Source organism: Bos grunniens, chromosome 22, assembly GCF_055505025.1.
Source record: "Bos grunniens cultivar Pamir isolate PY7600 chromosome 22, Bosgru_T2T1.0, whole genome shotgun sequence".
In the NCBI taxonomy this organism is placed as follows: Eukaryota; Metazoa; Chordata; class Mammalia; order Artiodactyla; family Bovidae; genus Bos; species Bos grunniens.
In genome coordinates this window covers 12,639,415-12,666,035 of record NC_141186.1, presented here as the reverse complement: position 1 = coordinate 12,666,035, position 26,621 = coordinate 12,639,415, and the positions used below count along the sequence as shown (strand labels likewise).

The window sequence follows — 26,621 nt, the reverse complement described above, 5'->3', positions numbered from 1 at the left end:
ATAAAATGAGAACCAGAAAGAGATGTCTAAGGGCTGAAGAGGCAGCTTTCTAACTCTTCCCGGTTAGTTCTTGTGTTTTCCTTAATTTGTTTGTAATCCTGTAAATCTCTATGAAGGTGACATTCCAATTCAAAAATGGGTTAGGAAAAGCACTTCAGAGCCACAACTTCCTTATTTTCTATGTTTTTAATATGGGACCTCCACTGTTTACACTGGTCAAAGAATTTAAAACTCACTGGGCCAAAGTCCATTTAAAGAAACTATCCAAACTGTGCAAAATAGTTGTTCTTTTTCAGATGGAACATCAGACTTGCAGAACTTGCCAAAACACAGCCTTTTAAAATGACAAAGTCTAACCTCAGGGTTTCAAGGCTAGATTGGGCTCTGACTCTCTGTCATGAACCAGTTATTCAACCATGGTTTCTCTTAGCCTGTTTTCCCATCATAAGGGGAAAGTGGATCTACCTTGAAGGATCATCGTGAGAAATAATCTGGGAAACTGCTCTGGTACAAAGCTAGGAGTTTAAGAAATGCTCCTCCTTCTTCCTGGAATCTTCCTTTCTATGTTATTCATAATATAGGCATTCACACAAAATACAAAAAGAGCGCCTTTCCATCTGACTGGGGACTTATCTTTACATATCATTAAGTCCTGTTTTCTGTTTTCATATTTTTATATTAACTTTATACTATATAATAAGACCCTATGGGTCTTTGTGGGTACAGTAACCACTTTTTTTTTTGGCTGTACTGTCAGCATGAAAGATCTTAGTTGCCTCAACTGGGGATTGACCCTAACCCTAACCCTAACACCTCACACACACATTTTAACCACTGGATGGCCAGGGAAATCCCCACCCTAATCACTTTTAAATGAAGAAAATAAATATTTGTTCAAGGTTAATTATAAATGTAAATGCATAGTCAATCTTTTTTTAGTAGCACTGAAAAGGGATGCCAAAAAAGCTTTTGGGGAACATATTTAAAACAGAAAAATAAATTGCTGAAAAGAATTCCCCTACCAGAAAAATCTCTAAGCTCCTTTGCAGCAAAGAGCTGTTATCACAAACCTAGTTTACGGACTCCTTGCCTTAGCTAAAACACTTGCAAAACTCCCCTGGGGTGTTTTTCTCAGAGGCTTACTAAATTCTGGTTGCAATGTCTTTATTTATAGAGTGTACCAAATAACTGAGTGCTCAAAGAGATTAAATCTGAAACTGTGAAAGGCACCATATTAGACAGACCAAAATTTACTGAGCATAGATTTAAAATATAAACTCAATCCCTGCCTTACCTTGTGCTGATTGACACTCCATATTCTTATGATGGAGTCTCGACCGGCCGTGAAAAGTCTGTTAAGTGCTGGATCCAACTGCAGGGCGTTGACCCCATTCCGGTTGTACTTCTCCACTTCATCTCGAATAACATAGGAAACCTGACAAATACATCAAGATTGGCTGTTTATGAAGTTATAAAATATGTGATAATAAAATGTAGCTTCTAGTGGCCAATCTGAAATTCAAATTTCTAATATAAAACTTATTTCCCAATTCGATAACATTTTTATTTTACTCTATAGAGACTGAGGGCTCCCCCAGATGCTCAGCTATAAAGAATCCTCCTGCAATGCTACAGACGCGACTTCAATCCCTAGGTTGGGAAGATCCCCTGGAAAAGGATATGGCAACCCACTCCAGAATTCTTGCTTGGGAAATCCCACGGACAGAGGAGCATAGAGGGCTACAGCCCATGGGGTCTCCAAGAGTCGGACACGACTTGGCAACTAACAACAACATAGAGACTGAAGGGCTGAGCAGAGAGGAGTGACATTAGCTTAGACTAAGATAAGCAAGTCTGAGGCTAATAATGCCTTCTAACTTGACTCCTTTCCTACCCTTGTTTGTCTTTAATCCATTTTCCACAAAGCAGCTGGATGAATCTTTTTTATATATAATTAAATGTGCTTATTTTAATTGAAGGATAATTGCTTTACAGTATGGTGTTGGTTTCTGCCAAAGACCAACATGAATCAGCCACAGGCATACCTATATCCCCTTGCTCAAGAACCTCCCTCCCCATCCCACCCTCTAGGTTGCTACAGAGCCCCAGTTTGAGTTCCCTGAGTCATACAGCAAATTCCCAATGGCTATCTATTTTACATATGGTAACTGGTTGACTCTTTAAAACATGTAAACAGAAATGTCTTTTTAAAAAATGTAAACAGTTTTCCATTCAGAAACCTCTCTGGGCGCTTACTCCACTAGACTCAGGATTGGGTCTGAACTCCTCGAGCACCTCTCCAGCCCTAGCCCTTGCTCACCGCTCCCACGCCCCACACACACTGTTCCTCCAGACAGCGCACGTACTGATCCCCTTTGTCTACAAGCTCTTCCTCCCACTGTCTGGCTGACTACCATTGCAGTCTTAAGATTTCTGTGGAAATGATGCTTCCTCAAAAAGGCCTTCTCTGACCTGCTAAGCAAAATAAGATTTTGCTCTCCATTAACATACTAAACTTCTTCCTTCACACCACTTTCCCCTACTTTATTATTGTTGGTAACAATAACACTCTGCTCCACGAGAAAACCCAAGAGAACCAACCAAAAGCCATTACAATTAAGAAAAACTCAACAAACTGGGTGACAGCCAAAAGCAAAAATTTTGTATTTTAATGAAATAACCAGTAAGGATATAAATGGGGCAGGGAACTTCATTTACAACAGCAACAAAAATAAATACCTAGAAATTCATCTTGCAAAGAAGATTATGCTATGCTGTGCTTAGTCGTGTCCGACTCTTTGCGACCCCAAGGATTGTAGCCTGCCAGACTCCTCTGTCCATGGAATTCTCCAGGCCAGAATACTGGAGTGGGTTGCCTTGCCCTCCTCCAGGAGATTTTTCCAACCCAGGCATCAAACCCAGGTCTCCTGCATTGCAGGCGGATTCTTTACTGTCTGAGCCACCAGGGAGGCCCAATCCACAGGATAAGGTACATAAAGGAAACACCTGAATAAAGGAGACATGCTGTATTGTAGCACCGGGTGATTCAAAATAAACAGTTTTGTCCTAACCTTGTGACTTTAACCGGATTGTTGTCAGAGTTCACTGGATTTTTTTCCTAGAAGTTGACAAAAATATTAATATATAGCATAATGTCTTGAGGGGCTAACCCTGTCACTTTTTAAAATGGAAATATACTCTTTAAAGATCTTAAAAGGTATTACAAAGCTACCAGAATTACAAAGGAAGACCACAATACAATATTAAAGGATCAATGGAATAAAACAAAATTCAGAAACATATTTTCCCAATATACATTTTTAATTTTGATATAAACAGATTTTGAATCAATGAGGGCAGGATAAATTATTTAGTAAATTATCTAGGAACATCTATTGGGAAAAATAATATTCTTTTTCTAAATCTTAAACCAAAATGAATTTTCGTAAGGACTAAAGATTGAAATTTAATAATCTAATCATGAAAATACTTTAGAAAGATGGCATTCTTTGCAAAAGAAAAGAGGAACACTGATCCAAACCAAACTACAAGCCAAAACTTTCTGTACATACAAATGTTCACAGCAGCATTAAATCCAACAGCTAACAAATGGTAATAACCCAAATGCTCATCAACTGACCAAGGATAAACAGAATGTGGTATGTCCACACAATGCAATATTACTTAACCATAAACAAGGAGTGAAGTGCTGAAATACGCTATGGCACAGATGAATCTTAAAACATTATGCTAAGGCCACAAATTTTATGGATTTATTTACATGAAGTGTCCAGAATAGGTTCCACAAACCCAGAGAGACAGAAAGTAGATTAATGGTTTCCAGGGGCTTGGATGAGAGGAGGATGGGGAATGACTACTACTGGGTACAGGATTTCTTTCCGGATGAAAGTGTTCTGGAATTAAGTGATCAGTTTACTTTGTGAATGTATTAAGAATCAGTGAGTTGTATACTTTAGAAGGTAAATTTATGTGAATTTTATCTTACTAAAGCTGTTATTTAAAACAAAACAAAGTTCTGAGTGTCAAAAAGTAACAGGAGCAAAGTTACAAGGCAAACACTTAACTGGGGGAAAAATGAATACAAAAGACAAAAGCTTACTCTTGACAACATACAAAGATTCCTTAGATAACAATAAGAAAAAGTCAAACTCTCCATGAGAAAGAGTAAGGAAGGTCACAAAGAGGAAATTTTTTAAAAAGCAAAGAATATAGCCAACAAACAAAAATAATGAAAGCTGTGAAATGGGTCAGGGTTGTATACACAAAGACAATGAAGATGTCTTAACCCAGCCTTTTGGGTGCAAGTAACTGTAACTGAAATCTACCCAAACCAGCTTAAGTTTTTTTTTTTTTTTTTTTAAAGGAGAATTCAAGATGAATTTAACAACAACATCTAACAGAGCCCAAGGGCAGGAAATACAGTCATGACTCATGAGACATTTTAAAAATAAAACCATGGCACTTCTCTACTGAAGCTTTTCACTGCATTTAAAGTCAAGTTCAAATTCCTCACATGCTTTGGTTCTACCCTGCATCTTCACACTCACCTCAAACTAAGTCCCCCTATGCTCCTGCACAACAATCACACCAAATTCCTTTCTGTTCCTCAAACACATCAAGCTCTTTCTCATCCTAGGGCCTTCAAATTTACTTTTCCATGTGCCAAGATTTCTCATGTCCAAAACAATACTATTCTCCTAGCTTTTACCTTGTCTGGCTTACGCACCACTCGCCAGGTCTTAGCAGAAAAGCTGTTGTTGTTAAGTCACTCAGTCATATCCAACCCCATGCGACCCCATGGACTATAGCCTTCCAGGCTCCTCTGTTCATGGGATTTCCCAGGCAAGAATACTGGAGTGGGTTGCCATTTCCTTCTCCAGGGGATCTTCCCAACCCAGGGATTGAACCCGGTTCTCCTGCATTGCAGGTGGATTCTTTTATCACTGAGTCACCAGGGAAGCCCTCCCAGAAAAGTAATCTCTAAGAGGCTTTCCTTGATTTCCTTCCCCTATCACTTCCTCTACTTACTTTGCAGTCCTTACCATGCTGCGCATTTGTATTTTTTGCCATATCTTCTCCATTAGAAAAAAAGCTACAAGAGGGCAAGGAACTTGTCTACCTTGTTTTTCCCATCACTGTATCCTTATTATAGTATTTGGCATATAAAAGGCATTTCACAAATGTTTGCTGCATGAATTAGATCCTGAAAAACCATCAGAAAGCAAGTTGGCTTCAATGTGAGTGTCAGTCTCTCCTGATGCGTCTTTCTCTGGGGCTTCAAGGCCCCTCACCTCCGTTTCTCAGCACACTTCCTTTAATGGAGATGGAAGAGCATGTATGAATTTTTATTTTCAGATTTCTGGGAGACGATCCGATTTGCCCAGTGGGAAAGAGTCAGAGAATAACACTATGGCTGTCAGGTCCTCCTCCCAGATGGAAAGGAATTCTTAGCAAAACAAGTCTGGGCCAGCTTCTTTAAGGGCATCTATTATAGATGTGTGATTAAAAACAGTGAAGAACTAGAAGCATCCAAGTTGGATAAATTCTGGCACACGTATCTATAAAAGTGAACATATTTAATCATTAAAAACAGTGGTGCAACTCTAGGCTGACTGACACACAAAGAAAACCATGATGTATTTAAGCCACACATGCATGGCCCAACATATTAGTGTATAATAATCATTACTATAAAAATGCTGCAGAATATTCACTATATGTTTATAAATAAACACACAAGTTTAGAAGGCTATACATACAGAAAATGACCAGTAGTTACTTCTGAGAGTGGGAACTACTGTGACTGTCATTCACTAATGCCTGCTGGTTTTAGAAAAGGCAGAAGAATCAGAGATAAAATTGCCAACATCCGATGGATCATGGAAAAAGCAAGAGAGTTCCAGGAAAGCATCTATTTCTGCTTTATTGACTATGCCAAAGCCTTTGACTGTGTGGATCACAATAAACTGTGGAAAATTCTGAAAGAGACTGGAATACCAGAACACCTGATCTGCCTCTTGAGAAATTTGATGCAGGTCAGGAAGCAACAGTTAGAACTGGACATGGAACAACAGACTGGTTCCAAATAGGAAAAGGAGTATGTCAAGGCTGTATATTGTCACCCTGTTTATTTAACTTATATGCAGAGTACATCATGAGAAACGCTGGACTGGAAGAAACACAAGTTGGAATCAAGATTGCCGGGAGAAATATCAATAACCTCAGATATGCAGATGACACCACCCTTATGGCAGAAAGTGAAGACGAACTCAAAAGCCTCTTGATGAAAGTGAAAGTGGAGAGTGAAAAAGTTGGCTTAAAGCTCAACAATCAGAAAACGAAGATCATGGCATCCGGTCCCATCACTTCATGGGAAACAGATGGGGAAACAGTGCAAACAGTGTCAGACTATTTTTTGGGGCTCCAAAATCACTACAGATGGTGACTGCAGCCATGAAATTAAAAGACGCTTACTCCTTGGAAGGAAAGTTATGACTAACCCAGATAGAATATTCAAAAGCAGAGACATTACTTTGCCAACAAAGGTCCGTCTAGTCAAGGCTATGGTTTTTCCAGTGGTCATGTATGGATGTGACAGTTGGACTGTGAAGAAGGCTGAGCGCCAAAGAATTGATGCTTTGAACTGTGGTGTTGGAGAAGACTCTTGAGTGTCCCTTGGACTGCAAGGAGATCCAACCAGTCCATTTTGAAGGAGATGAGCCCTGGGATTTCTTTGGAAGGAATGATGCTGAAGCTGAAACTCCAAAACTTTGGCCACCTCATGCGAAGAGTTGACTCATTGGAAAAGACTCTGATGCTGGGAGGGATTGGGGGCAAAAGGAGAAGGGGACGACAGAGGATAAGATGGCTGGATGGCATCACTGACTCGATGGACGTGAGTCTCAGTGAACTCCGGGAGTTGGTGATGGACAGGGAGGCCTGGAGTGCTGCAATTCATGGGGTCGCAAAGAGTCGGACACGACTGAGCGACTGATCTGATCTGATGAATGTTTTATAACAGGCATATATTACTTAGTTTTTTGAATTTATAACAATTCTTACCCAACTAATTCTTGCCTGTATTCAGAAAATCAAACAGTACTGAAAGACAATAATGAAAAGCCATCTCCCTGCTGTTGGGTAAGACTCTCCACATCCAGTCTTAATACTCAGAGGTAACTAGTTTCAACTCTTGGTTGTTTCTGTTAGGTAGCTACTGCCATTTCTTGCAATACTGGGCTTATCCTACAACTTTCTGACTTATCCATTTTAGGCACTGCCTATTTACTCAAGCTATGGTAGATTAGGATGTAGCTCTGGAACTTCCCCCAACACTTCTTCCTTCTACTCTTGCAATATAGATAGATCTACCACTATTTTGAGTTGAATAAATAATCAGTGTGACACTGTTGGACTGTAACTGATGTCTACTGACTAGCCAAGTACTATATTATAAATACATTTCCTTCCTCAGAGAGTTCATTTTCCCTAGAGTTCCTCCTTTCCTTCAATGGTTTCCACTACTTTAATTTCAATTTTCTTTACCTGCTGCACCATATGACAGCCCAGCAAGAACCCACCTCTAACACCCTCTTTCCCTGAAGGCTTCCCCCAGCGCCTCCCCACATTCTCGCTTCAGTGTGGCCTGGCTGCCCTCTCAGTCTGCTGATACAGTCGTCACCTCCAGTGCTTCCCTTTACTGCTTTTCTGAGTTAGAGCCACTGTGTCCTGAATTCCAGTGTCTCCTTTCGTTGTTCACTTTCCCATAAGTACATCCCCAGGGCCTTAAGAAACACAGAAAAAGGTACATGGGAGGTGACTTAGCCGTTCAGTGTCTGAAAAGGTCCTTACTTTTACACTTGATTTGGCAGGATAAAAAAGTCCATGTAGGAAAAAGTCAGCTGCTGACACTGAAGAGAAGTTGAAGCTACTCTAACCTCCTCTAGCATCCAGTGCTGCCACTGAATTCAAGGCCACTGTTTCATTTAACTTTAAGGTGACCTCATTGTCATTCTCTCCGGTACCACAACCTGAATGCTCCCAAGATTTTAGGATCTTCTCTTTTTACTTGGTGGGGTATTATTTTGTTTTGTTTTGATCATGATCATTTTTGGTCATTTTATCATTAATTTTGCTATGTATTTTGAAAACCCTTTCAATCCAGCTCTAGGAAATCTTCTTATATAAATTTATCAATAACTATCTCTGTCTTCTTTGCTCCTTCTTAAACTTCATCAGTCAGATGTTTTCAACTTTGAAACTGACCGTTCATCTTTTATGCAGCCTATATTATCTGTCTTTTTATTTACTTTTGTAAGATTTCCTTTACTATTTCATAACTCTATTAACTTTTTTTAGTAAATTTTGGTATGATAGACAAAATAGGAACAGTATCTTCAATAAGGAAATGACTAGATCAGTTATGGCCCATTCATTCCATGTAGTCATTAAAGAAAGAACTACAAACAATGATACATAAAACTTGTTAAAGACAAAAAACATTGGCTGTAGACAGAAGAAAAACAGGATTCAAGTCTTCCAACAAATACTGATTTAAGCATCTATCAGCTGTCAGGCTCTATTCTAAAGGATAGAGTACTTAGGATAGAGTAGCTGAGGATACAGTACTGAGCACAGAAGCCCTCCTGGAACTTTCATTCTAATGGGGAAAGAACATTCTAGTGAAAGAATGTTTCAGCAAGTTAAGTGAGGCTTTTTCTTCTCAAGATATAGGCAAGCTTTGTAGGCAGAAGAGATGGAAGTAAAAGAAAAAGTAGAAAATTCTGGAGACAGAAGCAATAAATGAGTGAATGAAGTCCCAGAAAAACTTCATTTAGGCAAAGTCAAGAGTACAGGCAAAGGCAGAGAAGATGAGCACTCATGTCTGTCTTGATTGACTTAAAAAAAAGAAAAGAAAGGAAAAAAAAGGAAGGAGATTTAAGAACTCTACAAGGGATGGGAGGCCAGCCCTCCAGTAGGAAGCATGTATTTGGAAGAGAGAATTAAAGGGACTCTGACAGGGAGAAAAATAGCAGGGTGTTCCCACAGCAGCAATCTCCAGGTAGGTTATACTAGGAAAGCCTGCTTCCAAGCCCATTCAGTGGTTGAATTCAGCTCCCTGGACATGCAGGCTGGAGGGCCCTGTTTCCTTGCTGGCTTTTAGCCAGGGATCCACGCTTGCTCCTGGAGGCTGCCTGTAACCCTTCTCATGCTTTTTACGTGCCCTCTCCTGCAACAGAAGGGCCCTCTCACACCTCATCTCTCTCTGACTTCTGCCTACAGCAAAGAAAGTTCTCTGCTTTCTAAGAGTTCACATGATTAGATTGGGCCCACTGGGATAATCCAGGATAATCCTCCTATTTTAAGGTCTGTAACCTTTTATTTGCAAAATCCTTTTTATCATGTAACCATAACATAGTCCCAAATTCCAGGGATTAGAGCATGGGCATTTTTTTTGGGGGGGGGAGGGGGATTCTGTTACTATAGTAACTAAACAATTTTTTTGGTATGAAAATAAATGTGGACATATTACAGAATGAGTACTAAATCACAGTATTTTTAAGAAAAGAAAGGAGACCTAAAAGCATTTCAGGCTCACAAAGAGGACACTCTGGGCCATTCCCCAGGCTTTCCTGAGGTGTCATTAACTCAATTCTACTTGCATGTCTAACAGACACCTTTAATCACTGCATGTTTCAAATTGAGCTCCTCACAGTCCTCTGCAAAGGAGCTTCTCCTGTGTCTTCCTCACTGATGAAGTTAATGGCAACTCCGTTCTTCCAGCTGCTCAGGCACAAAACCTTAGTGCCAGCCTTACTTCAACTTCTCTCATCTCACATCCTGCCAGCAAGTCTTGTCATCCAGAATTCAACCACTTCTCATCATCTTGGTGGAGCCACTACCACACAGCACCTGGATATCTTAAATAGCTACTGATTTCTCTGCTCTACCGTTTTCACTGGCAGTCAGATAATCATAAGAAAACGCACTTCTGCTAAAAATCCACCAAACGCTTCCTACCTCACCTCAGTTAGTTAGTAAATCCACCAACTGCTTCCTACCTCACCTGAGGCAGTCAAAGCCCCGACCACGGCCTGCACGCTCTCTGCGTGACCAGGCCAGCAGTCACCTCTCTGATTTTGTTTCTAGCTCCTCTTCTCCTTTTGCATTCCGTGGCGGCCACAATGGCAACTTTATTATTCTGCAAATAGGCCAGCTACTTTCCTACCTTAGGACCCATGCATTTGATATCCTCACTGGAATGCTCTTCTCCCAGGTAGCAAATCTCATTTCCTTCAGATACTTACACAAAAGCTAGCTGCTCAGTAAGGCCTTCTCTGACCACCACAAACAAGATTTCATGTCCCCTCCTCTGCTGATTTTCACTAGCTAATCACTTTTGACATTCAAAGATTATCTTCCAGTCAACATAATATTATGGAAAATTTAAAGCATATTTAAAAGTTGAAGGAATTACACAGCAAACATTGATACACCAACACAGACATATTTTACAATTAACATATTCGATATTTGTTTTATCTCGTACCCAGCCATCCATTTGACACGTTATTTTTCGATAGCTGTCACATTAAGTTACACATCATCAATAACAATTCTTCCTAAATGTGTATCATCGATCAGAGTTCATTATTCATTTATGGCTTTTTTGAAGGTAAAAGTTACATTCAGTGATATGTACAAATCTTAAGTATACAAAAATACTTCTGACAAATTAATACACCTGTGTAGTACAAAACCCTACCAAGATATATACATCACCAGCCTAGAAAGTTTCCTCATCCTCTTCTCAACCTCGACACCCAACTCCCAGATAATCTAGAACTGACTTTTTTCACCAGAGATTAGTTTCGCCTGTTCTACAACACCTTATAAATGGAACCACACAGCTCTTTTGCTTAAGACTACTTCCAGCTCTCAGGCTAAATCTGGCCAAAAAATCGGCCGAATATGAATAATTCTTACATGTGTTTTTCCTGTTCAATCTTGTAGACCATAACTTTCTGCTTGTATCTATGTTTCAAGAGTGTTGCTTTTAAAAAGTATTCTAAAAATCAGTCTTGCAAATAAAAATAGGACATTTTCTAGCCTAACTTCAAGTCATGAGTTAGTAAAACGCTCCTACTGAGGTTAGCAAAAAACCATCTAAGGGCCAAATCCAGGCCAAAGCCTGTTTTGTAAACAAAGTTTTCTTGGAACATAGCCATACCTACTCCTTTGGGTAATGTTCTATTGCTGTTTTCATGTTATAATGGCAGAGTTGAGTGGTTATAACACCTGCATATTTTAGGCCTACAAAGCCTAAAATATTAATATTTGGCTCTTTACAGAAAAAGTTTACTGACCTCTGTTCTACTGTCATACTGGCACTGAAATTTTTATTACCTATCCTATATAAAAAGTAACTCACCTTGGACATATGGCTAACTTATAAGGGTCTTTCCTTGAGAAACTAGGATTTGCCATCATTCTACAACCTTAAGAAAGTCTTGGAAATGAAACAACCCAGAATTGGGGCTCAGAATCAGGTGTAAACATAACGCTGAGCTCTTACTAGGTCTAGCATAACTAATATTTGACAGGGAAAGGGGGTTAGTATTGGCAGGAAAGACATTTGCTGGTTGCCTCTCTATCCCCCGCTTCTTTTCAACGTTTTCCTCAAGGCAAGTATATCTCAGGAGAAGCTGTGCAGGGAGTATTTAAGAGACTTTCTGTTCCGTGGACAGGATGGTGAAAGGACATGTAGTCCAGGACAGGAGTGGCCACCATGGACCAAAAGGGAAGGCCTAGATCTAGGAGTTTGGAAATAGTAAGGACAATGAGTAGGTGTGCCTGAGTGTTCAGTCGTGCCGACTCTTTGGGACCCCATGGAGGTCACCAGGCTCCTCTGTCCATGGGATTTTCTAGGCAAGAATACAGGAGTAGGTTGCCATTTCCTCCTCCAGGGAATCTTTCCAACCCAGGGATCAAACCCACGTCTTCTGCATTGGCATGTGGATTCTTTACCACTCAGCCACCTAGGAAACCCCAACTTGTAGGCAGCCTAAAGTTAAAGCTTATTTTACATCACTTTTCAGGTTAGAGTCACAGAGAGCCTACTGGTTCAAGATTTCCATGAAACTAGCACCACCTCTTGAGTTATCATTTACATAAGTCAACACATAAGTTTATTATGTGAGGCGGAGAAGGCAATGGCACCCCACTCCAGTACTCTTGCCTGGAAAATCCCATGGACGGAGGAGCCTGGTAGGCTGCAGTCCATGGGGTCACACAGAGTCGGACATGACTGAGCGACTTCCCTTTCCCTTTTCACTTTCATGCATTGGAGAAGGAAATGGCAACCCACTCCAGTGCTCTTGCCTGGAGAATCCCAGGGACGGGGGAGCCTGGTGGGCTGCCATCTATGGGGTAGCACAGAGTCAGACATGACTGAAGCGACTTAGCAGCAGCAACAGCACCACCTCTTGAGTTATCATTTACATAAGTCAACACTTAAGTTTATTATGTGAACCTGGTTATGTTGGATTGAGGGTCATTTCCAACCTAAAAAAAAAAAAATCCTCTGGTTATGAAAGACCAAGTATTTATATTCTTGAACGAACAATGAGTACTGGGGCATGGTTACTGCTCCTATACCAGGAACAAGAGGTGACTTCTGTTGAACCTCATGCCAAGAGTTCTAAAGCAAATAAGGAAAGAGCCACAAGGGAAAATGGAGACAGAGAGCCAACCAACAGACCCATGCTGCTGGAAAATCGTAACATTAAAGGGAACGCCAGGGACTGAAAAGATTTGCTTTGACATTGATTACCGGAAGCTCCATCATATATCTAAAGTCACACATTTGTCTGCTCATGTTTCAGACAATCACAAATCCACCGCTTCTCCTCATACGCACCTCCAGCTTCCTCAGAAGCTGAAGACAGTAGGACTTGTGCTCATTCCTCACTATGTCTACAATTAATAAACAGTATGTTTGGACCCTTCTCCATTGGTTATTTATCAATATTATAAGTCTCAATGGTTCTTTCTGGCCTACTATTTGATAATGGAGCTTGGGGCTACTGCCTCTTGGTACAAGAAAGAGAGCCAAGAGACAAAAAATATTTCTGTAACCATATATATTTTTTCCAAAATGGAAAGTTTTTTTTTATTTGTAAGAGCAAAGAATATCATAAAAATGTTAAAAAATAAAAAGGTTCACATATTTTAAGGTAAAAGGTATGTTTCCTGCCTTACCAATAATCACATAATCTAATACCCCAGAGATAATCACTGTTAATATCCTTGCAGACTTTGAAAATGCATTATTTCCTGTGTGGAAATGGGACCATGCTATGTTGATTTCCTATTCTTACCTCTGGACATCTTTTCTTTAATATAAATCTAGCTTATCTTTTTTTTTTTCTTTTCCTGATCTTTTTTTTTTTAATATAAATTTATTTATTTTCAGTTCAGTCGCTCAGTCGTGTCCAACTCTTTGTGACCCCATGAATCGCAGCACGCCAGGCCTCCCTGTCCATCGCCAACTCCCAGAGTTCACTCAAACTCACGTCCATTGAGTCAGTGATGCCATCCAGCCATCTCATCCTCTGTCGTCCCCTTCTCCTCCTGCCCCCAATCCCTGCCAGCATCAGAGTTTTTTCCAATGAGTCAACTCTTCGCATGAGGTGGCCAAGGTACTGGAGTTTCAGCTTTAGCATCATTCCTTCCAAAGAAATCCCAGGGCTGATCTCCTTCAGAATGGACTGGTTGGACCTCCTTGCAGTCCAAGGGACGCTCAAGAGTCTTCTCCAACACCACAGTTCAAAAGCATCAATTATTGGAGGTTAATTACTTTACAATATTGTATTGATTTTGCCATACATCAACATGAATCCGCCACAGGTATACACGTGTTCCGCATCCTGAACCTTATCTTTCTAATTGCAAAGTAATCTACTATACGAAAGTACCTAACATCTGCCAGTTGACTACTGATAGACATTTTGATTTTTGTTTTTCACAGTGACAGCAGTCCTATAATAAACATCCTCTCATGACAAAAGATAGATGCATATGTACTTTCATAAAACAATTTTTCAGACAAGGAATTGCTGGATCAAAGGGAATGCGTATTTAAAATTTTGAACATACAGCAAAAGACAAAGCAGTGAATACCATGACTCCATTTTAGAGTGAAAAAAAAAATCACCTAAGTTCAGTACACATACACGAAGAAGTATGGAACACTAATTTTCCACCAACAACTCTGTCCTCCAGAGGACATCTGAAAATGTCTAGAGTCAATTTTAGTTGTCACAACTGGGAAGGTGCCAGTGTCTAGTGGGAAGGCAGGATGATGCAAAAACAACAGCCCTCCCACAATCAAGAATTATCTGACCCAGGAGGTCAATAGCACTCAGAGTGAAAAACCCCCGACCTGGATTATATCTCACACTCTCCAAAACAGTTTTCTGTGAGGACTGGAAAACAATAATCATTTATACTTTTGTGCTATTTGTGGTTTTTGTTTTGTTTTGCAACAAACATGCACTAGGTTAAAAAACACTTTTATGAACGAAAGTTCACCCTCGTACTGATATAAAAATCCTTCTCTGCGCCTTCTCATACTGGTTCTATACCTTAGGGACAAATTCTGAAAGACTCAAACAAGACTCACTGAATTTTCTCTGCAGCCAACTGACAGTAGAAAGTTCTTTTGAATGCTCTTCCTAGGAATCAGTTTCAAATCACTTCACCAATCTGACTGCTATACCTATTACGAACAAAGTGCTAAGTACTGATTCCTAAGTTCCAGTTTTGCACTCTGATCGGTGAAGAGTGAATTTATCATTCTCCCTCATTCTGCATACGATGGCTCATATTCAGCTTATTAAAACATTCAGTTTTTCCACACATGCTGCAGCTAACTTATACTTTCCCCATCCTGTACTTTTACAGTGCCTTTTAAGTCTAAATCCAAGAAACTAAGACACTTGATTAACTCTCCTTACTACCTTAAGGAATGTAGGGTAGCACTGCCCTACCTTAGGGCAGTAAGGAGAGTTTTCTAAACACTAGAATACAATTAAGTTACAATTAAGTTCACGTTTTAGTCAGGAACATAACATTCTCACCACCTGCCTTATGCACTTAAAAATCACCTAACAGGGTATGCTATTTTAGATTCTTGTTAATGTCACTCAATTCAACAAACATCTAAAGAGTGCTGAGGACACTGTACTGATCAATGAGACCAATAAACGAAAGAAGTGAACTGGTCAGAAGATTTTATGGCCAACAGCCATTTTCTGGGGTTACCTCAATGAAGGAATCCCTTGTCCAGATTACCAAATATTCACTGACTTATATGTAGCACTACATACACAGCTGCGTTTTATAAAGAAAGCTTGGGTGCTACTTATTCTTGCACTCTTTCAATTCTTCACACATTTTGGGGTCCAAACTAAGGCTCAGTAAATGTTTAATGAGTAAGTGCACCGTACTATCCCCATTACAGACAACATACTGCAGGTAATCAGTATTACTGATTTTGAAGCTGCAACTCCAGTACTTTGGCCACCTGATGCAAAGAGCTGACTCATTTGAAAAGACCCTGATGCTGGGAAAGATTGAAGGCAGGAGCAGAAGGGGACGACAGAGGATGAGATGGCTGGATGGCATCACCGACTCAATGGACATGGGTTTGGGTGGACTCCGGGAGTTGGTGATGGACAGGGAGGCCTGGCATGCTGCGGTCCAGGGGGTCGCAAAGAGTCGGACACGACGGAGCGACTGAACTGAACTGAACTGAACTGCAGGTAAACACCTGTAATAAGGCTTTTACTCCTCAGGTCGTTGTAAACAATAAGTAGCAATAACTCAAACGTACCCAAAACAAAACTGTACTCATGAAGGCATAAAGAACACACGGGAGGCTTAGGTGACTCTTCACTTCTGAATAATATTATGCATTAGAGAGACAGAAAAATTCAAGGATGCACACTGAAGATGAAGAAACGGTGAAAATATTAAATTCCAAAACAATGAAAATTACAATTCTCCCACAAACACCGGCACACTCCCACGTCGTTTCCACCTCGCGGGGGAGAAGGCTCACGCATAAAAGGCGGCTGGGGGTTCCCAAGTGCAGAACCTCCTCAAAAACCCGGCAGGGCTCAGCAGCCATGCCACGCCCCCGCACGGGCCCACTCACTCAGCTGCCCGTCCGGCGGGCAACAGTCCGAAGGCCTCCGCTCCGACGCCGCTGGGCACAAGGCTTGGGAGACCGACGAGGGAAGGGGGAGGCAGGTGGGCGGGGAACAAGCCCAGCCCGATACCGCAAGCACTAGCCTACGAGACAGCGGATGACCTACAACACCGAGCTCCCAACTGCGCGTCCACGGGTCCAGGGACTGGGCCTCCGCGGGTCCAGCCGGCCGCCCCCCGCCCCTTCTTCAAGCCGTTAGCGCCGCGGCCCCACCCCTTGCCGCCAGCCGCGCCCCGTCCTGCTTGCCCCAAGCCGCTACCCTGGCCGACCGCGGCCCGAGGCATCTGCTTGCTGGATGTGGGACCAGGGCTGCCAGCCACGCCCGGGAGGTCAAGGAGCTGGCCTTCCCTACCTGCACTTTCCTCCGCCCTGCCGTGTTCTGCCGGTGATGGGCCGCCATCTTGCATGTTGACAGTCCTACGTCACTTCCGGAAGTGGCTAGGACGGGGCGGATGTCCCGCCTCTTCCCGTTCGGCCAAGGCCTGGTGGTGTTCACCTCAAGGGCTGCTTGTAGCTGAGGCTGGTGTCCAGTGGTGGTCTTGTGGTATGAGAGAAACACTTAAAAACCGTTGCGTGCATATAATGCTGCCGGAGAGAGAGTCATTTTGTGAGCTGAGGAAGCTATCCGACACTAGGTCTATGTGGGCGTGCACCCGGGCTTGCACTGTTCTCCAGTGTCTCCTCAGGCCCAAGTAGAAGAAAAATGCTGACAGAATTAATGCTGGAAATGGGGCCTTAGATGGCACCTCTACCCCTTTCACGGAGAAGGCGATGGCACCCCACTCCAGTACTCTTGCCTGGAAAATCCCTTGGACGGAGGAGCCTGGAAGGCTGCAGTCCATGGGGTCGCTGAGGGTCGGACACGACTGAGCGACTTCACTTTCACTTTTCACTTTCATGCATTGGAGAAGGAAATGGCAACCCACTCCAGCGTTTTTGCCTGGAGAATCCCAGGGACGGCGGGGCCTGGTGGGCTGCCGTCTATGGGGTCGCACAGAGTCGGACACGACTGAAGCGACTTAGCAGCAGCAGCAGCTACCCCTTTCAAACGTTTGTTGGCAGCTAGGGGATCCGATATATTTACCATTAAGTACCTAAAAGGGCGGAGAATTATAAACTGCCCTGGAAGGAGGTGAAGTAGAAGGTTTGGCAAAGAAGGTCGCCCCATCTTCAGGAGGCTCCGAGTATCTGATTAAATAAGAGAGAGGGAATTCTCTGGTGGTTTGTTGAGGCAGTCTGAGAAATGACTGGAAAAGAATTTCCAGACACAGAGCATTTCAGGAAGAGAGTGAATTTGTTAAGAACAAAGAACAGAGATAACGTAGGCACTGTGAGTGCAGAGGGGCTGACTTCCTGACAGACCGGGGAAAGCTGGCAGTTTTTATGGGTTAATAGCCAATTTTTATACTCTTAAGACAAAAGTCCTGCTGAATGGTTGGAGTTATTAGGTGATTGGTTGGGGTGCTATAGGGTATTTACTCGAATGGGCATCTTTGCCTTATTGGAAATCAGGAAGCTTGTTAGTGATTATCAGGAGCTTTTGGCAGTATTTACAGAGGGCCGATCAGCTTCTGCTGTGACCTTGGCTCTGGGCTCTGCTTCTGTGGCCTTGGGGCAGGTAGGCCTCAACCTGGTCCAGTGGTTGGGGCTCAGGGCTTTCACTGCTGAGGCAAAGGTTTGATCCCTGGTGGGGAACTAAGATTCTGCAAGCCATGAGGCTGGAAAAAAAAAGAGAGAAATTGTTGTCATAAGAAGGCAAAGAAAATACACTATTTAAAATTGTTTACAGTGACAGCAAGGTTCCAAATCCTGAAGGAACTGGGCCTCACACTAGTATCTGGTGTAAACCATCTCTTATTCTAGGACAGTTAGACCTTTCTGACTGAAGATTTGACCTGAGGGAATTCTGACACTTGCTATAAGTCTTAGGTAATAATTCATCGTACAAGGCTAATTATTTGGCCAGTTAGTTGGTCAAGGACATGAAAAGAGCATGACTGGGAGAACTGATAACAGGGAAGACTTGGGAAGGAATATGGTGATGGACTTTGCAGAATGAATGTTAAGAATCATCTGGATGAAATGAACCACTTTAGGTGGATGAAACTTAGCCTCCTTTGCCAGGCTCAGTGGTTCAGTAGACTCATGAATGAAATGGCAGTGATGACATCAGTTTGCTAGCAGCAGAGACCAGTCCTGAGGTGGTATAGACCTCATGCTCCAGGAAGACCAGTCAACCACTTGGAGGCAAGTGGATTTCATTGTCTCTCCCCACCATTGAGGAAGCAATACTTGTTTGTCCTTTCTGAAATACACTTACTTTAAGTTTAAATATGCTTGTCTTACTGAAGACCTTGTTATGGTGCTTTCTGGGAAACAACCCTTTTTGATGCTGTGTTATAGGAAGAAGTATATGCTTTGAACTAGTGTCCAATGTTTGACACTCTTTTTTCTTGTTCTTGTTATCTATTTCTGTATAACTTCCCTAAAACTTAGTTGTTTAAAACATCTTCAAATTTACTTTGCTTACAGATTTGTAATTTGTAACTTTTGTTGAGCTCAGTGGAGACAGCTTATCTGTGTTCCATTCTCCACTTGATGCCAGTTGGGGCAGCAATAAGTTGGGAGCTGGAATCATCTAAAGGCCCACTCCATGTCTGGTGACTGATGCTGAATCTGTGGCCAGAACACCTACTCACAGCCTTTCCATAGTGCTGTTTGGTTTCTCACAACATAGTAGCTGGATTCCAAGGGCAAGCACCCCAGGAGAGAGAAATCCAGGTAGGAACTGTAATGCCTTTTCTAAACTAACAGTGGAAGTCCTGATTCCGCTGTAGTGACTTCAAACCACATTTGGTTCATAGAACTTAGTTGCTAAGGCTGTTTATATCTAAAAAAATTTTTTTAAATGAATTCATTTATTTTTAATCGAAGGATAATTGTTTTACAATATTATGTTTGTTTCTGCCACACATCAACATGAATCAGCCATAGGTATAAATATGTCCCCTCTCTCCTGAACCTTTGTCCCACCTCCTACCCCATCCTACTCCTCTAGGGTGTCATGAGCACTGATTTGAGCTTCTTGGAGACTCCTTTTTTAAATGGAAGATATGTCAAGGAATCTGTGGATATGTTTTAAAACCACTACATTTCCAAAGGCAAAATTAGTGGGTTTAGGAACAAAGGGATGTTATACCTAATGGACCCCAATTACAATTTTTTTTTTTAACTGCCATTCTCTGAGAGTATGAGCTTTGCTGGTTTAGAGTTTTTTGTTTGTTTGTTTGTTTTAACCAAAGAAAGGAATTCTTCCAATAAGACTGAACAATGGTTCCATTGATTTGGAGCTGGGACGGCCACCTAATCATTTTGCATGTCTTGTGTCACTGAATAGGCAAGAGAAGAAGAACAAGTTTAGGGTTTTGGTGGCAGTAATTAATCTTGATCATGAAGCAAAAATAGGTTTGCTGGTATGAAACAGATACGTCCGTCAAAGACTCAGATCTCTTAGAAATGAACGTATTTGTTGAAGGTAAAAGAAAAGTAGAATGGCTGGTGGAAAAAGAAAGTCATAAAGAGAAGTGAAGTTCTCATAGTCAGGGGAAGAAACGAGAGCAGTTATATTTCGTTTCCTTTCTTGGTGTATGATGTATATTTTTTTAATAAAATTTATTTTTGGCTGCATTCTGCTGCAGGTAGGATCTTAGTCCCCTGACCAGGGATGGAATCCGTGTTCCCTGCATTGGAAGGTAGAGTCTTAACCTTTGGACTACAGGGGAAGTCCTTGATGTATACTTTTATGTGTTTTAACTTTTCTTTCTTTACCCTTTACTTCATTATTATATATGAAGTGTGATACTGTTGGTAAACTTCGTTATTTAGTAAACTGTAGAGGAATAGATAGCAACTAGAGGTTTTAGACTTAGAAATGGATGTAGTAACTGATGAAACTTTGGGTTGACTCTCTTGAAGAGTGACAGAGTGAGTGCACCCTTGACTGTGTAAAGAATAGTTGCAATATTTTAAATAGCAACCTTTTTGAAGTATAATCATTGAAAGCAATGGTTATTTGGTGTAGAGCAGCCAAAGGGATGACTTTACATTTGATAGTTTTGTGGCTTTATTTTCTGCTGTCCATCATTTGAGTTTTCGTTCTGTGTCTGAGGAATTCCCCACTGTGTGTCTTGGAGGTAGTGAGCACTGCTTACAGAAAGTGAGAAAGGCAGTTACTCAGTTTTTCTAGACATCTTGTAGCAAGAGTGTGTGCATGGGAACTCAGCTTGATTAATCAGATGGCATCTTGACTGCAACTTGATGAGAATTTCTGAGCCAGCACTATTCAGCTAAACTCCCAAGTTCTTCCCACTACAGAAACTCTGTGAGATAATAAATATTTGTTGTTGTGGGATAATTTGTTATGCAGCAATAGATAACTAATATACTCTCCCTTCAGAGAAGGCAATGGCACCCCACTCCAGTACTCTTGCCTGGAAAATCCCATGGGCGGAGGAGCCTGGTAGGCTGCAGTCCATGGGGTCGGGAAGAGTTGGACACAACTGAGCAACTTCACTTTCACTTTTCACTTTCATTCGTTGGAGAAGGAAATGGCAGCCCACTCCAGTGTTCTTTCCTGGAGAATCCCAGGGATGGGGGAGCCTGGTGGGCTGCCGTCTATGGGGTCGCACAGAGTCGGACACGACTGAAGTGACTTAGCAGCAGCATGTTACCCCTTCTCCATGAGGAGGGGAAGTGTCACAGAACTTTCACAACTTTACAGAGATAGATTCACCATAAGCTTTATCACTCTCCATTTAATTCTTTGTCTTCTCTTGTGTAACTGTCAGGAGGCTTATCCTGGCAGAATTCCCTTATCAATCTCAGAATTTTCTACATAAGAAGATTGGCACCTTTATACAAATGTAAGAAGGCTTGACACCTACTATTATTGTTCTTAGATTTTGAGACCTCTGTTTAAACTCCCATACAACATGAAAACTTTAACATCCTGAAAAAAAAATCTACCTGTATATTAAATAAAAATACAATCCATTAAAAAAAAGTAAAAAAGTTCTAGAAGGCTTCTATTTCCAAATAGACCACACTTGTTAAATCTTGCTTTGGAGGTTGACCCTTCCCTCTGTCAAGTTACTTGAGCAAGTTAATTAACTTCTTACATCTTCAGTTTTTTAAAAATCTGTTAAGTGGAATAACAACAGTACTATTTCATATAGTTCTTATGAAATAATCTTCACACAGTACCTGGTAGGTAGGAAATATTCAGTATACTTTAGGTATTGTTTTTAATCATCACCTTGCTCAGGAAACTATGCCAAAGTGTTATAATAACATTACCAAAGTGTTGTAATTTCCTAAGATAGATGTTTATGTAATGTAGGTGCTATCACTTTTTAAAATTTTCCAACAAGCTTGAACTATAATCTTTTGTTCTTATCTACTTTCTTATTTTCAACAGCCTGGAAAAAGATTCATGAAATGATAAGGCCTTTTTACATATTTGTCCACATGCTTAAATGCCTGTTTTCTGGCTCCATAATCCATTTACTGAAGGAAGTGAAGGTGACCAGGTATGTCTTTAAACCATACTCTAGACTTCTTACCGTCATCAGGAGATAGACATGAATGTTTTCTTGTTTTTTGTTTTAATTGTTTTAGAGGAATTAATGTGTTTTGAAAACTTGTTTAAAGACACACAATCATGAGTGCCTTGGTTTGCAGCTAATATTGTCTGCTAGCGCTTACTGCATTAATGTGGATATTTTAAAGATGAAGTTAAAAAGGAATAGAACTTCAACCCTCATGCAGTTAATGCAGAAGTACCTAATAAACTTTTTAATGTAAGCCTGTCATCGTATCAACCAGATTCATGGAGAAAGTGAGAAGTTTCATTGCTGCTAAGCTGCTAAGTCACTTCAGTTGTGTCCGACTCTGTGCAACCCCATAGACGGCAGCCCACCAGGCTCCCCTGTCCCTGGGATTCTCCAGGCAAGAACACTGGAGTGGGTTGCCATTTCCTTCTCCAATGCATGAAAGTGAAAAGTGAAAGTGAAGTCGCTCAGTCGTGTCCGACTCTTAGCGACCCCATGGACTGCAGCCTTCCAGGGTCCTCCACCCGTGGGATTTTCCAGGCAAGAGTACTGGAGTGGGGTGCCATTGCCTTCTCCAGAGAAGTTTCATTATTTCCTTATAATTGTTTAATGATTCTTTAAAAGAATGCTTTTCTAAAGAAATAGGGTGTCATGATAGACTACAAGGTCATAATTAAACAAATATGCATGAGTTAAACAATATTATATAAGTAAACATAGAGACTCAGAATGTTTACAATATTTATGTCAAAAGTTGTAGGTTAGTTTAGCTTCTAGATTGTCAGCAAATCCTCAATTTTAATTAGTCTTAGAAGCCATGGTACTAAGTAGCTCATTATTCAACATTAACTTATTTCTAAACACACTAGGAAAAAAGTATCTTTTAGTTTTTTTCTTCTTTTTTCTGTCTATATTTTTACATGCCAATATTAGAAATAGAAACCAATCTCTTCTTTCCAAAAATGTTTGACCTTGTCTGGCTTTCCCACTGGAGGGCAGCAGAGAACCATCCAGGCCATCCCTGATTTTAAATCTCACTGGCTTTAATGAGACAAGACAGACCTTAAAATCCATGATACACATTTCCTACTGATAAAATGTCATAATCAAAGTACATTTTCAGAAAGCCTGTTCACTCCCATAAAAAACCATAATTGATTGTTAGAATAAAAGGAAATAAAATTTATGCAGTTATATGTATTTATTAAGTGAACAAAAAAATTAAAACTACATCACAAATATGCTTTTTTTGTGGTGGGATTTTTGTACAGGAACTAAACTGGCCAAGGCTTCTTAAAATCCTAGTCCAAAAAAGTACAGTGGATGTGAATCTTACTCCAAAATTCTGATATATAAGTATATCATATTAGATTATTAAAATTATTTATAGTTCTGAGGTCCCAGATGGCCAAAATGACAGAAAAAAAATCAACCTCAGTCATTGTTAAGACTCCCCTGCCTCCCTGATCCAGCATTAGATAACTTACAAATGACCAGGAGTCATATATGGGGAGGCATCAACAATCCTCTGGCCACAACGGTTAGAACTGAAATGCCCAGTGTCCTTTGAAAGTGTCGAGGCCTCTGTTCTTTTCCTGCATTGGAACTAACTAGGGTTTTTTGTTATAGAAATCCCAGTGCCCAGGGCCCTACCTGCCTAAGATACCCAGCCGTCATTGACCAGGATCTCTCACCAACCAGGATACTTTCAACATTGGTCACAGGTCTTCAGGGCTTCCCAGCTGGCTCAGTGGTAAATAGGCCACCTGCAATGCAGGAGATGCAGGAGACATGGTTAGATTCCTGGGTTGGGAAGATCCCCTGGAGCGGGACACGGCAACCCATTCCAGTACTCTTGCCTGGAGAATCCCATGGATGAGAGGAGCCTGGCGGACTACAGTCCATAGGGTTGCAAAGAGTCAGACATGACTGAAGTGACTGAGCATGAATGCACAGGTCTTTACTCCTTGTGGAACCTCTCTTCCAGCTTTCATTGCCTTCTCTGCCCTACAGAGAGCGTGGATTTTTTCCCTGCACACCACTTCCCTCCTGGATTCACAGCTTAACCTCTTCAGTGAGCTTGGGCTTTCACTAAAGGCAAGACAAGAGGTAATCATTAAGCTTCAGGCCTGGTATTATAAACCACTCCTGAGATCAGCAAGCACTATGAACTGGCAACCATCAGCAGAAGGTGGGGGAAGGAGGGAAAACTGCAGCAAAAACAAAGTACCCTCTAATGTCTCAACAAATTATAGCTCACAGAAGCTGAACCCAAGACAATGCTTTTCCTGGTAGTCTCCCTATAGAAACCACAGGTATTCTTTGTGCCTCCAAACACCTTTAAACTGCATTCAAAATTAGGGTTATGAGTCTGGAAATCTTTCTTTGCTAATTTGTTGTACATGAATGCCTGCAGAAGCCTTTGAATGGTAAATGCCGTGGGAGGGGCAGTTTCCATGGTAACTTTTCAGTGCACCTTTTTTCTTGCACTTCAATTAGATCTTCATTGCTGAGCGGTTGTGAATGAGAAGGTAACAGCTCAGTCTCATCTGGAGGGCTGGAGGAGATATGAGATCTGCAGCCTTCTAGATGCAGCTATATTCTCAATCCACTGAGTTGTAGTATGCTTGTTTTGTTCTATCTCTTCATGGTACCCCAGCACCGCAATGCAACACACATGCAATGGACCAATTTCCTTAATATACCAAGCTTACCAGTTAATATGAACAATATCAAAGCACAATGGAAAAAATGAGCAAAGGGCATAGATAGGCAGCTTACAGAAAAAGAAAATTAATGGCTTACATTGTATGAAAATGTGGTTAATCTCATTCACAATGACAGAAATACATATTTAAGTAAGATTACATTTTTCACCTACCAGACTGGAAAAGATCTAAAAGTTTGATAATGTACTGTGTTTAGAGAATGTGGAAAACCCATCATTTTATATACTCTTCTGTGGGAGGGTAAATTGGTTTAATCTCTTTGGAGAGTGATTTTGCAGTTTCTGTTCAGAAATTCATCCTACAAGTATAATAACATTTGACTTAAAAATACAAGTAAAAGAATATTGTTGAAGCAAATGACTGGGACAGATTAAATGAGTTGATGCATCCAGACAGTTACACACACTGGACAATGAGAGACAAAAATATAGTTGGCTTTTCCTCAAATTCCAGAGTTGGATGTTTAGCCTATTTGCGAAACACTGTTAAAGGATAATTCTCAAAAAAAAAAAAAAAGAAAAAGAAAGGAAAACCATGACTCTTATACAGACATAAAATTAACAAGTGCTAAAGATTTAATTTTGCTCAAAATGAAGGCACTCTTGTCTGAACTTAAGTTCATGTGTCTAGCACATATGAGGTCAAACAAACCAAAAAGTTGGTTTTCGGAGCAGAGAAAGGTTTATTGCAAAGGCCAAGCAAGGTAAACGGGCTGCTTGCGCTCAAAAGGCCTGAACTTCCCAATGACTTCCAGGCAAGAGGTTTAAAAGACGCTGTTAGGGGAGAGGGTGGTGAGATGCCTGATTAGATTGTGGACCTTCTTTTGACTGGTTGATGGCAAGGTAACAGGATGATGTTTCAGGAATCTCAGCATTCTGGTTTCCAGCCAGTCTGAGTTCTAGTGCTTGTGATCAGCATGTAGTCCCCTTCCTCACCTGGGTGAGGGTCTTAGTTTCTGCAGAAATGCTCAAAGATATGGATCAGATTGTTATCTATATTTCTTTCAGAAGGAACCAGGAGTCCTGTGACTCTCTTTTCCTAATCATTAACTGCTTGAGCCAGTTTTTTGGAACTTGGGAAAGGCCTGGAGACTGAAGCATTTTTCTTGCAAACAAGAAACAGGGACAGGGAAAGACTTTGTATAGAGGAGGGCTAGGCAGATGTCATAACTGGTTCAAAGGAGAAGTCAAGAAGCAAAGATTCATATGCAGTAAAGGAAGGTTGAAATGGACGTGCAAATGAGGGGTAAACTGGTTTTCAACAGGTGTGTGTGTAGGGGGTTTGTCCCTGCACCCGACAGAATCGACTTGCGTGTATATAGGTAGGAGTTATTTTGCCTTATTATCAGTTATCTGTAATTTACAGAGTGGTAAAATAGCTCTCATAGAAACACAGTCAGTAATGCTGCAAGGTTGACCACAGTGCACAGTTTTCCACTGAAGCCATTTTCTGTACTAGATTTAAGTGATAAATGCAAGTCTAACAGAGTGTAAAATCCTGTGGTCCCAATGTTATGTGTGTATGTGTGCGCTTAGTTGTTCAGTCATGTCCGACTCTTTGTAACCCATGGACTGTAGCCTGCCAGGTGCCTTTGTCCGTGGGGATTCTCCAGGCAAGAATACTGGAATGGGTTGCCATGCCCTCCCCCAGGGAATCTTCCCAACCCAGGCATCAAACCCAGGTCTTCCACATTGCAGGAGGATTCTTTACCATCTGAGCCACCAGGGAAGCCCATGACTGACCGTGTCTGTATATGTACATATATATACGTGACATTCAAATATATGTACCTGAGTATGGCATTGGTGATATAGTGGTGAGCATAGCTACCTTCCAAGTATATGCGAAGTGAAAGTGAAGTCACTCAGTCGTGTCTGACTCTTTGCGACCCCATGGACTGTAGCCTACTGTAGCCTGCCAGGCTCCCCTGTCCATGGGATTTTCCAGGCAATAGTACTGGAGTGGATTGCCATTTCCTTCTTCAGGGGA

At 41.2% G+C, this 26,621-nt stretch overlaps 2 protein-coding genes across 10 annotated transcripts in view; one reads left to right on the top strand and one right to left on the bottom strand.

The window, feature by feature from the left end:
- Positions 1–16,730, bottom strand: part of WDR48 (WD repeat domain 48) — a 52,785-nt gene extending 36,055 nt beyond the window's left edge. For 2 of the 9 annotated variants that reach the window (XM_086365980.1, XM_086365982.1), the window contains exons 1-3: positions 16,241–16,713; positions 15,917–16,029; positions 1,295–1,435 (exon numbers count right to left, since the gene is read on the bottom strand). In XM_086365980.1, coding sequence (XP_086222106.1) covers positions 1,295–1,435; positions 15,917–15,937 — 162 coding nt within the window. In that variant the 5' untranslated portion in view covers positions 15,938–16,029; positions 16,241–16,713. Of the gene's footprint in view, positions 1–1,294; positions 1,436–3,071; positions 3,119–12,940; positions 12,997–15,916; positions 16,030–16,240 lie in introns of all 9 variants that reach the window. The other 7 variants (XM_086365983.1, XM_086365987.1, XM_086365979.1 and 4 more) reach the window with 5 other exon arrangements.
- Positions 16,731–18,943: 2,213 nt separating this feature from the next.
- The window catches only part of SCN11A (sodium voltage-gated channel alpha subunit 11), a 139,377-nt gene continuing 131,699 nt past the window's right edge, over positions 18,944–26,621 (top strand). The window contains exons 1-3 of the mRNA XM_086365978.1: positions 18,944–19,075; positions 19,993–20,046; positions 21,771–21,882. Of these exons, the coding sequence (XP_086222104.1) occupies positions 20,019–20,046; positions 21,771–21,882 (140 nt within the window). The 5' untranslated portion in view covers positions 18,944–19,075; positions 19,993–20,018. The remainder of the gene's footprint in view (positions 19,076–19,992; positions 20,047–21,770; positions 21,883–26,621) is intronic.